Genomic DNA, 12,558 nt, shown 5'->3' with positions numbered 1-12,558 from the left:
GCTAGGTGGCTCCCTGATGGGAATAAGCACATTGTAGCAATTAAACGTCTCTTGTATTGAAAGCATCATAGTAGGTACAGTACAGGAAGAGGCCATTCGGCCCATCGTGCCTGTGCCGGCTCTTTGAATGAGCTATCCAATTAGTCCCAATCCCCTGCTCTTTCCCCATAGCCCTGCCCATTTTTTCCCTTCAAGCATTTTATCTAATTCCTTTGCTATTCTTTGACGGGAATGTTCTTGAGGGCCTGGGAATAACAGCGGTTCGTTATTACCACATTAATTGGAGTGTTTCTTCGAGCATGAGCTGCTAAAATCAATACCAAATTGAAAAGCTTTTAGTTTTTCAGCATACAACCTTCAATGAAAATTGAACTCTAAAAAAAATGCCAGGAACTGTGGGCTTGATTTTACCAGCGGGTTTCGTGTGCGTTTCCAGCGGGGGGGGGCCCCGAAAATCCCGATCTCCAGGCACGTGACCGGATCGCGCCACGATCCCGCCCACTTCCAGGTTCCCCGATGACGTGCGGGGGTGCGCGCGTAGCCCCCGCTGGTGGGAATCCCGCAGGCAATTAAAGCCAGCGGGATGCCACTTGAGTGTATTTATTTTGCTTGTTCAGGTCATTAACTGACCTGATTAAGGGACTGTGTGTGATTTTGGGGAAACATGGGACTGTTTCACACACTGGGGGAAACAGTCCCAGTTGAACTGGACGTGTTGCAGCCGTCAGCCTGTGGCAGCTGCAAAGGTCCATTTGACAGGTGGGGGAGGGGGGGGGAGACCCTCAGCCATTGCAGGAGGCCGCTCTGTCACTTGGGACAAAGTGTGGCCTCCACCACCCCCCTCCTGACGGTCAAAGTCACCAACCTGCACACTCACCCCGGGGTCCGGAGACATGTGCCTACCTTGCGGACCCCCTCAGATGTACATATTGCGGATGGGGGCCGCCGTAGCTGCAGTCATGACCCCCTCGGAGGGCGAACAGCATCACCAGCCTCACCAGCCTCGCCATCCACGCCGTCCACCTCTGACACGTGGAGCTCCACAACAGAGTGCTGTGACACATCCACCTGTACAGCAGGAGGGAGGGCAACCGCAGATAGAGATGCATCGCAGAGGGCACTACCCTCGCCACAGGGTCCACAGACCGAGGCGCAGCTCCCCGGACCTCTCCGAGCAGCAGTGCACACGGAGGCGCAGATTCACTCGATATGTAGTCGTGGAGATCTGCAGGCTCTTTCATGCCGAGCTGCTCCTGGCTGGCCCCAGCACCATCTGCTTACCTGTCGCTGCCAAAGTCACCACTGCCCTCCACAACTTCTCCTCCGCATCCTTCCAGGGTGCAGCCGGGTACACCGCCGATGTCTCTCAGTCAGCTGCGCGGAAGAGCCCAGCAAATACACCTGCACCTACTCTGCAGTGACACAATGGGTGGCATCAGTGGTGGGTCCTCATAGTGATACCCAGGAGCGGGCATTATTGCACAAAATAGACAGGATTCGCGGAGACATGGCAGTGGTGGTGCCAATATAATATGTAATGTGAGTTGTTCTGAAATTCAATATAGGTAACACCCATGACAAACCCTCAAACACCCTTGTGCATCCCCTTCATGCTCACGACACGTTTGCCTTACGCTTCCTACTGCACATATGTGATGCATGCCCTGTGGCTGCAGCACAGGTGGTGGCAGGTTGAGTGAGGCTGGCCGTGAGGGAGATGCACGAGAGGGTGCATATGGGATAGAGCCATGAGATTATATGAGGATTGGGTTGCGTGTTAGTGGCGGGGTGAGTACTCGCGAGGTGAGTAGGTGCAGGTAAGATGAAGATGGGGTTTGAGTGGGTATGAGGGGTGATGTGACAGAGTAGTGTTGGCAGTGCCGAAGGAGATGTGGGGTGGGGGCAGTGTTGTGGCAGACGGAATGTAGGGGAAAGACTACGTGTACTCACTGTGGCTGACCTACTGCGGTCATTGGAGCACCTCCTGCACTGCATGCAGGTGGGCGATATGTTGGTGGTGCAGGTGACCTCCTCTGCAACCTCGAGCCAGGCCTTCTTGGTGGCAGAGGCAGGCCGCTTCCTCCCGCCCGCCGGGTGGAAGATCTCTGTCCTCCCCCTCCTCCTCACCCCATCTGGTGATACCTGGAGTGAGGCATCATTAAACTGGGAGCAGCCTTCCCCCTGGGCTGCTCCATGCTGTAATGTGTTCTATTGGTTGCAGCATCTGTCAGTGGAGGACTGCACCTTTAACTAGAGAGCCTCCAGCTGACAGATCGTACTGCGCATGTGCAGCCCGCCCGACGCGCAGACCAGCAGCGCGGAGCCCGGAGGAGCAGGTAATTGGATCCCATTAGTGGTTTGCCTGCTACGATCGCGCGGGCAACCCACTAATTTCACCGAGCGTGTTGCCCACGCTCCCGAAACCCAACCCGCCGGAAACCCGCAGGCCTGGTAAAATCAGGCCCTGTGATTCTATCGCCGTTAAAGGGCCCACTCCACATACACCTGGCACCGCCATTGTTCAGATTGTCATGGGCCGTGTGCGCCTGAGTCTGTGACTTGCATTACCTGCGACGAACGCTCCCTGCTCTTAGTGCAGACTCGTAACCTCCCTCCCCCGGGCCTACTTTTGCTTTTCTTACCTGAGCTGTGAGCTGGACCCTGTTTTACACAAAAAACTTGACGTTCTTTCTCCTCATAATTTTAATTTGAAAATAATCCCAAGCGCCCAACACCTCCAAATGTGCAAACTGATGATTTCATAGAAAAGGCGACGTCGGCATTTTGTCAAAAGTTTTCACTTCAAGACGCGGGCCGTTGTGGCGTTTTTAAAATCTTACTCAGTGAGGGAAATATATTTTGTTTGCGTTGCAATGGTTAGCTGGAGTTCGAGAAAAGGGGAAACTCTGCGCAGTGAGGATATTACAGTTTCCATATCAGCGGATGACCTCATTCTTAAGCAGGGGCACTGGAGAGGAAAGATTATGTATGCGCTGTCTCCTGCAGCCACAGTTTCCCTGTGCTCCGTTATTAAAAACCGTAGCTAACCTACCTCACTACGGTGTGCGTGCAGACGATAAACTCGGGCTTAGAATTCCACTGGTGGTAGGTGATGTAGTAATGGGCCTGGAGCCAAATCCACTGCTGTCCTTTGGTCAAGAAACGATAATAACAAGACTTGCCCTTCCCAAACTGCATCACTGCACAGAATGAGCAAACGTGTCAGTGACAAGCCATTTATATATCTATTTTAATTTACAACTTTAGATTTTAAAAACATACACTTCTTTCCACTTTTTGTGGACAGCACTGTTTTCCAGTTTAAAGTTATTTCTGCATCTACGTTTACCATTCGAAACAAGGCCGCACCTAGGATCTGCTGCTCAAGATCTGGAACTAACGTGTAACAAGAGAGGCCTGGCACTTGATTTCCTCCACCCCCCACTCTCTCTCTCTCTTTCTGGGGAAGGGACCCTGCCAAGACTCAGCACTCACTTTGTGAAAACATTGCAAGCCTGAGTCAGTGTATCCTTTCAACCAGCCTGCCCCAACAATGAGCCTCAGCCCCAAGGTGACATGTTTCCATCGTCCACATGCTAGTCTGCCCGTAGGACGTGAATAAGATTACCAGTAAGTGTTGAATCAGGGTCCGTTTTGGGCTCTGGGATTGGGACTTCTCACACTCAAGATTCTTACAACCTGCAGATGGAGCAATCTTTCATCAGCTTGGGCGGGATTTGATGGAAAATATTCAAGATTCAAGGACCGTTGAGGCCCACAGGGTAATAGCGCTCACAGGTGGTGAATTATTCTGCGGCACATTAAGTTCTAGGAGGGGTATCCGAGCTTTGTGGACTGCACAGCCTGGAGCCTCGGAGGCCACATGTAAGGGGAGTAAATTGCCTGGGTGTGGCGAATAACAGAAAATCGGGCGGGTCAGAGTGAATGCTTATATAGGAGCCCATCCAGCTTCCATCCATTCATTTAAATGGATATTCGCTGCGCCCAGACTTTCCACTGCAGACCCAGGGAAATCTCCTCTATGCGGTTTAAATCCATGTTCTCATTAATGTACAGTGCCCTGGTCAGGCTGCACCTCAGCACTTTGTGTAGTTCTAATTGCTGCAACATAAGGGGACTATCCAGGATGTGAAGACCGTGCAGAGCAGAGCAGAACCTGATCTCTGATGGCAGAGGGAAAAGTTATTAGAAATGATATGATAAGCTGGACCTCTCCAGCCTCAAAAAGTGTTATCTCGGGGAGGCTTTCTAAAGATTTACAAGATATTTAACAGGATAGAGGAAGCAAACCCAAACACTGTGGGGTAGATCTTGACTTTGTGCGATTTTTTAATTTCCATTGACTTCAAATCGGGAGAGATGTAAAATGAGCTGCTGACTCACTATCACCCATTTTGTACTATCGCACAACAAGTCAAGATCTAGCCCATACATTTCAAATTGCTGATATTGGCCGATCTTGGTGTTCTGATTTGAGATTCATCCACCAGAAAAAGAACAGTACCTTCAGGCTCACAAAATTCAAACAGGACAAACCAGCAAATAAGAAAAGATAAAAAATATATATATATAAATAGGGCTGAGGCGGCCGAGTTCTGAGAACGGATTGTTGGGGTTTGGAGACCACAGTTGGTCCACAGCCTAGAGTTCAGACAGCCTTTTCTGTGCAACATCTCAGTTTTCCAATATAGAAACATAGAAAATAGGAGCATGAGTAGGCCATTCGGCCCTTCGGGCCTGCTCCGCCATTCAAAATGATCATGGCTGATCATCTAACTTAGTTCCCGCTTTTTCCCCATATCCTGTGATCCCTTTAGCATTAAGAAATATATCTATCTCCTTCTTGAATACATCTAATGACTTGGCCTCCACTGCCTTCTGTGGTAGAGAATTCCACAGGTTCACCACGCTCTGAGTGAAGAAATTTCTCCTCATCTCGGTTCTAAATGGCATACCCCGTATCCTGAGACTGTGACCCCTGGTTCTGGACTCCCCAGCCATCGGGAACATCCTCCCTGCATCTAGTCTGTCTAGTCCTGTTAGAATTTTATATGTTTCGATGAGATCACCTCTCATTCTTCTACACTCTAGTGAATATAGGCTTAGTCAACCCAATCTCTCCCCATACGTCAGTCCTGCCATCCCAGGAATCAGTCTGGTAAACCTTTGTTGCACTCCCTCCATGGCAAGGACGTCCTTTCTCAGATAAGGAGACCAAAACTGCACACAATACTCCAGATGTGGTCTCACCAATGCCCTGTATAACTGCAGTAAGACATCCCTGCTCCTGTACTCAAATTCTCTTGCACTGAAGGCCAACATACCATTTGCCTTTCTAACTGCTTGCTGCACCTGAATGCTCGCTTTCAGAGACTGGTGTACAAGGACACCCAGGTCTCGTTGCACCTCCACTTTTCCCAATCTATCACCATTCAGATAATAATCTGCCTTTCTGTTTTTACAACCTCACATTTATCCACGTTATAGTGCATCTGCCATGTTCTTGCCCACTCACCCAATTGTCTAAATCACATTGAAGCCTCTTTGCATCCTCCTCACAGCTCACATTCCACCCCAGCTTTGCATCGTCTGCAAACTTGGAAATGTTACATCTAGTTCCTTCATCCAAATCATTGATATATATTGTGAATAGCTGGGGCCCAAGCACTGATCCTTGCGGTACCCCACTAGTCACTGCCTGCCACTCGGAAAAAGACCCATTTATTCCTACTCTCTGTTTCCTGCTTTAATTTTGCACACTAACCTCTTGTGTGGGACCTTATCAAAAGCCTTCTGAAAATCCAAATACACCACATCCACTGGTTCTCCCCTCTCTATTCTACTAGTTACATCCTCAAAAAACTCCAGTAGATTTGTTAAGCTTGATTTCCCTTTCATAAACCCATGATGACTTTGTCCAATCCTGTTAATGCCCTCCAAGTGTTCTGTTATCACATCTTTTATAATAGACTAGCATTTTCCCAACTACTGATGTTAGGTTAACTGGCCTGTAATTCTCTGTTTTTTCTCTCCCTCCTTTTTTAAATAGTGGGGTTACATTTGCCACCCTCCAATCTGTAAGAACTGTTCCAGAGTCTATAGAATTTTGGAAGATGATCACCAATGCATCCACTATTTCCAGGGCCACTTCCTTTAGTACTCTGGGATATAGATTATCAGGCCCTGGGGATTTGTCAGCCTTTAGCCCCATTAATTTCCCTAGCACTATTTTTTTTACTAATACTGGTTTCCTTCAGTTCCTCCCTCTCACTAGACCCTTGGTTCCCTAACATTTCTGGGAGGTTATTTGTGTCCTCCTTTGTGAAGACAGGACCAAAGTATGTGTTTAATTGTTCTGCCATTTCTTTGTTCCCCATTATAATTTCCCCCATTTCTGACTGTAAGGGACCTACATCTGTCTTCACTAATCTTTTTCTCTTTACATATTTATAGAAGCTTTTACAGTCAGTTTTTATGTTCCCTGCTAGTTTACTCTCATACTCTATTTTCCCCTCTTAATCAATCTCTTTGTCCTCCTTTGCTGAATTCTGAACTGCTCCCAATCCTCAGGCTTGCCGCTTTTTCTGGCAATTTTATATGTCTCCTTTTTGGATCTAATACTATCTCTAATTTCTTTTGTAAGCCACGTTGGAGCCACCTTTCCTGTTTTATTTTTGCGCCAGACAGGAATGAATAATTGTTGTAATTCCTGCGCACATTCTTTAAATATTAGCCATTGCCTATCCACCGTCATCCCTTTTAGTAAAGTTCCCCAATCTATCATTGCCAACTCGCACCTCATACTTTCGTAATTTCCTTTATTTAGATTCAGGACCCTAGTTTCGGATTCAACTACTTCAATCTCCATCCTAATGAGGAATTCTATCATGTTATGGTCCCCTAAGGGACCCCGCACAACAAGATTGTTAATTAATCCTTTCTCATTGCACAATACCCAGTCTAGGATCGCCTGTTCTCTAGTTGGTTCCTCAACATATTGGTCTAGAAAACCATCACATACACACTCCAGGAATTCCTCCCCCACAGTATTATTACTAATTTGGTTTGACCAATCTATATGTATATTAAAGTCACCCATGATTATTGCTGTATCCTTCTTGCATGTGTCTTTAATTTCCTGTTTAATGCCCTCCCCTACATCTCCACTACTGTTTGGGGGCCTATAGACAACCCCCACCAACGTTTTCTGCCCCTTGGTGTTTCTTAGCTCCACCCATACAGATTCCACATCGTGATTTTCCGAGCCAATATCCTTCCTCACTATTGCATTGATTTCCTCCTTTACCATCAACGCTACCCCACCTCCTTTCCCTTTTTGCCTGTCCTTCCTAAATATTGAATACCCCGGATGTTCAGTTCCCATCCTTGGTCACCCTGCACCCATGTCTCCGTAATCGCAACTATATCTTAACCGTTAATATCTATCTGCGCTGTTAATTCATCTACCTTATTGCGAATGCTCTGTGCTTTAAGACACAATGCCTTTAGACTTGTCTTTTTAAGATTGCTAGTCATCTTAGTTTTATTTTGCACTATGGCCCTATTTGTTTTTCACCTTTGTGTTCTCTGCCTTCCACTATTGCTTCTTCCCTTTCTGTCTTTTGTTTCTATCCTTGTTTCCCCCTCCTCTGTCTCCCTGCTCAGGTTCCCATCCCTCTGCCATTCTAAGGAATCTTACAACACCAGGTTATAGTCCAACTGTTTTATTTGAAAATCACAAGCTTTCGGAGGCTTTCTCCTTCGTCAGGTGAGCGAGAGTGTATAAAGCTTGTGATTTTCAAATAAAACAGTTGGACTATAACCTGGTGTTGTAAGATTCCTTACATTTGTCAACCCCAGTCCATCATCGGCATCTCCACATCATGCCTGCCATTCTAGTTTAAACCTTCCCCAACAGCACTAGCAAACACCCCCGCGAGGACATCGGTCCCAGTCCTGCTCGGGTGTAACCCGTCCTGCTTGTACAGGTCCCACCTTCCCCAGAACCGGTCCCAATGTCCCAGGAATCTAAATCCCTCCCTCCTACACCATCCCTGCAGCCACGCATTCATCCTGTCTATTCTCCTGTTCCTATACTCACTAGCACGTGGCACCGGTAGTAATCCTGAGATCACTACCTTTGAAGTCCTGCTTTTTAATTTATCTCCTAACTCCTTAAATTCACCTTGCAGGACCTCATCCCTTTTTTTACCTATGTCACTGGTACCGATATGGACCACGACTACTGGCTGTTCACCCTCCCCCTCCAGAATGCCCTGCAGCCGCTCTGTGAATCGTTGATCCTAGCACCAGGGAGGCAACATACCATCCTGGAGTCACGTTTGCAGCCGCAGAAACGCCTATCTGTTCCCCTTACAATCGAATCCCCTATCACTATCGCCCTGCCACTCTTATTCCTCCCCTCCTGTGCAGCAGAGTCACCCGTGATGCCACGAACTTGGCTCTTGTTGCTTTCCCCTGATAAGCCATCTCCCCCAACATTATCCAAAGCGGTATATCTGTTTGAGAGGGAGATGGCCCCAGGGGACTCCTGCTCTACCTGCCTAGTCCTTTTACTCTGCCTGGCGGTCACCCATTTTCTTTCTGCCTGCGTAATCTTTACCTGCGGTGTGACCACCTCACTGAACGTGCCATCCACGATAATCTCAGCTTCGCGGATGCTCCACAGTGAATCCACCCGCAGCTCCAGCTCTGAAATGCAGTTAGTCAGTAGCTGCAGCTGGACACACTTCCTGCACACGTAGTCGCCAGGGACACTGGTAGTGTCCATGACTTCCCACATAGCGCAGGAGGAGCATATTGTGATCAAACTATATTAATACATTCACAAATTACTGAACCATTATTATTTTCTTCCACTAATTAAGCAAACAGATAAACCAAACAGTGCAAAATATAAATACATGCAAACACTGTGCAGAGTGCAGTTTATTCATACCTAATTATAGATTAGTCCCAAATGAAGGGTTGAGAGTCAGTAGGCTGCTGTGCACTGGTATGTAACATGCTTTCCAGTGCATCTACCTTATTACTGACACTGTCCCTATAATCGGTCTCTTAGCTATCATTATCATATACAACCAGTCACCTACAGTGTTCATGGCACCTTGCTAGTCGTTCCAGGTCATCAACGTGGTAGTAATCATAGCCAGATGTTCCTAGTACTTCGAATGGTAAGTAACCTATAATTGGAGGTGCCCTGATAAAGAGAAACAAGGTATATGAAGAATGTTAGTTTTAGAGGAGCCGCTGGCTGTCAAATCTTCATTCACAGCACATGGAACATAAGTGTGTCCAGGACCAGAAAAGACTCTGCAGTCCACTTGGCTGGTCACAAAAATTAATACCTCTCAATCTTCCACTCCCTCAAATACCTGTCCAATTCTCCCTTTAAATGTTTCCACACTGTCTGCCTCTCGTACCTCCCTGGCCAGTCCATTCCACACCTTCACCACCCGTTGGGTAAAGTAGTTCAATCTAATCTGTCTGTGCACTTTCCCTCTCCTAATCTTCAGCCGTGTCACCTGGTTCTAGAGCCTGTGGCAATCTCCAATATATTCTCAGGGTTCAATTTCTCTTTTCCCTTAAGGGTCTTGAATGCAACATTGAGTTAATTATTTTTCAGCAACTGCCCTTAAATAATTAATGTAACATAACCTAGAAATTTGTGAATGTACATTGTAATAATTTTGCAGAAACACACCCCAGTTTGTGACAGTAACTTAATTCCTTCTCCTGGTCTGCATTGCCTATATGTTTATTTATTGACATACATTACAACAGTTACTACACTTCAAAAGTACTTTATTGGCTGCAAAGCACTCTGGGACATCCTGAGGTTGTGAAAGGTGCTATATAAATGCAAGCCTTTCCTTTCTTTTTACAACCACTGCAGTGTGTAGAAACGGATCATTCCTCTACTCAAACCTCCCAGGCCAAGGACAGCGCAGGTCAATGAACAACAGTACAGAGCTGCCCTTTCCAATTGTGTGATATTTTCATTCTTCGGGCTCTTTTCCTTAAGGCTTGTCAGACTGACTTTGTTGAACGAGGGCCGATTACTCTGAAGCCTGCCTGACCGAATCAGCCTTGGTAACTTGGCAGTCTTCCCGATTTGAATGTGTGATGCGACTGTCCTTTTTCAGCATACAAAATCATTTCAAAAACGGGGATCTGCTGCGAACATTTGTGTCTCGTGCCAATTTTAAGATGTCCCTGGCTATACCTTGTGGTGAGAAGATCAAGAAGACACGAGGGGTTCATGATATCATCTGCACCAGCCTTATTGCTCACTTTCAGTCTACGCTATTCCATATGAAAAAGTGACTATATTGACGCTAAAGGTAATAATTATGCTAGGGTGCTAGCACTCTCACCTCTGAGTCAGAAGGTCGTGGGTTCAAGTCCCAGTCCAGAGACTTGAGCACAAAATCTAGGCTGACACTCCAGGGAGTGCCATCTTTCAGATGAAATGTTGAACCGAGGCCTCATCTGCCCTCACAGATGGACGTAAAAAAAACTGTTTTAAACCGATTCATTCCCATCGTTCACTCATCTGATGTATTGAATTGTGTTACAGTTGTGTAACACACACCAAGTCAGCAATTATCTTGTTTATCTTAGAACATTAGAAAGTAGAGCACGAGAACAGGGCTGGTGGGCCATCAAGCTCACCCTTTCCACAACATGATATGCCCTATCATGGATTCCATCTCATCCATTTAACCTCCTGAGGGAAAGCTCTGCATAGATACTTCCTGATCTTCAACGGTTTAGAAATTCCCTGATCTCAAAAGGTTTAGATACTCCCTGATCTCCAAAGGTTTTGATATTCCCTAAATTCCGGAATATTCCCCTATCTTTACGTCGGCACTATTCAAGCCTCACTGACTACCCACCAGAAACAATATCCCCTTTTCCATGGCTCTGATGAAAGGTCATCAACCTGAAACGTTAACTCTGTTTCTCTCTCCACAGATGCTGCCTGACCTGCTGAGTGTTTCCAGCATTTTCTGTTTTTATTCCCTTTTCCTCCCTTTCCCCGTCTTCAGCAGTACAGGAAGCTTAATGTTCTGTGGAGTATTTGATCATCTCAGTACATTTGTACCTTCAACCCTGCTCATAACCAGACATTTATTCACCTCTTTTTATGCAGTTAATCCACACAGTACCTATTACTTATAGGGATAGGATAAGGGCAGCTGAAATTTGGGAATGGGATACGGGCAGCAGAGTTTTGGGAATAGGTTAAGGCCAGCAGAGTTTTGGGAATGGGATACAGGCAGCAGAGTTCTGGGAATATGATACGAGTAGAGTTTTGGGAATGGGATACAGGCAGCAGAGTTTTGGGAATAAGATACGGGTAGCAGAGTTTTGGGAATGGGATACGGGCAGCAGAGTTTTGGGAATAAGATACGGGTAGCAGAGTTTTGGGAATGGGATACGGGCAGCAGAGTTTTGGGAATAGGATATGGGCAGCAGAGTTTTGGGAATAGAATACAGGTAGCAGAGTTTTAAGAATAGGATATAGGCAGCAGAACTTTAAGAATAGGATATTGGCAGTAAAACTTTGAATGATTGTGATAAATTACCTGTGGTCCAGGAATAGAAACTTCCACTCTAAACTATGCCGTGATGTAAATTCTTCACATGGTTCTTCAATGTTGCACAGTTCCTGCATTAAAAACAATCTATCATCAGAAGTGACCACTGTCAAACCTAAAGGGGCACTGTGATTATGAACTTCTGCTGTGCAATGTTCAAATATCCTTCTGTAAATATTTGTTGTGGCAAAGATATGCAGACCTTTTACTACCAAGCTTTTTAAACAATTTCAAAGACACTGACTATTGAAACAATAATGGGAAAAAAACAAATGTGTGAGAATCATATATTCACTTTTAGTTGGAATTGAGGCTGAAATTACTGTTGGTGATATGAGCAGATGGAAGGTTAATATGTTCTTGTGTTAACCCCCTGTCTGCTAACTTACGAGAGCTGTTAACCCAGGCATTGATTTAAAATGAGATGATACCGCTATTAAAATAGTCACAGGGGACATGTCATATGAATGCACTGGGCTGGGGAAGGAGGAGAATTTGGGGTGGAGCCTGGTTCTGCCAGGTCTTCATTCCCCTTTTTGTCGTTTCTGAAATCTCCATGGGGGGACAGGCACTTCTTGCCGCTGCCCTCTCCTCCGTGCTCGAGTCCAAAGAGCAGGTGGGATTGGCACGATGTGTCAGCCACCAAGCATCCTGCCAAGTTTCACCACCTTTATCACTGATGGAAAGTACACCTGAATCATGCAGCCGTACTTTGCTCTCCGCCGTGGAATCCTGGCGGAGGTGGAGCCCAGGTTGCGGGTTGACGAATGGCGATCAATCGCGGAGGAACGCGGCTAACTAAAAAACAAAGAGTCCTGCATCTTCAGCCAGAATGTCCTGACTCCCTGGCCCACACCACCAATGAAGCAGCAAGTCGCTGCTCCCATATCCCTCGGCTCTTGCGAAGACCACT

General features: G+C 46.5%; 1 protein-coding gene across 3 annotated transcripts in view; it reads right to left on the bottom strand.

The window, feature by feature from the left end:
- npas2 (neuronal PAS domain protein 2) overlaps positions 1-12,558 on the bottom strand; it is a 195,326-nt gene that overhangs the window by 29,335 nt on the left and 153,433 nt on the right. For all 3 annotated transcript variants that reach the window (XM_067997284.1, XM_067997285.1, XM_067997286.1), the window contains 3 exons: positions 11,634-11,716; positions 9,135-9,241; positions 3,053-3,200 (listed from right to left, as the gene is read on the bottom strand). In XM_067997284.1, the coding sequence (XP_067853385.1) occupies positions 3,053-3,200; positions 9,135-9,241; positions 11,634-11,716 (338 nt within the window). The remainder of the gene's footprint in view (positions 1-3,052; positions 3,201-9,134; positions 9,242-11,633; positions 11,717-12,558) is intronic.

The sequence above is a fragment of the Heptranchias perlo genome, chromosome 15 (genome assembly GCF_035084215.1).
Source record: "Heptranchias perlo isolate sHepPer1 chromosome 15, sHepPer1.hap1, whole genome shotgun sequence".
Lineage (NCBI taxonomy): Eukaryota > Metazoa > Chordata > Chondrichthyes > Hexanchiformes > Hexanchidae > Heptranchias > Heptranchias perlo.
The sequence above is the reverse complement of the archived record's forward strand: the minus strand, read 5'-3'. Positions and strand labels throughout refer to the sequence as shown.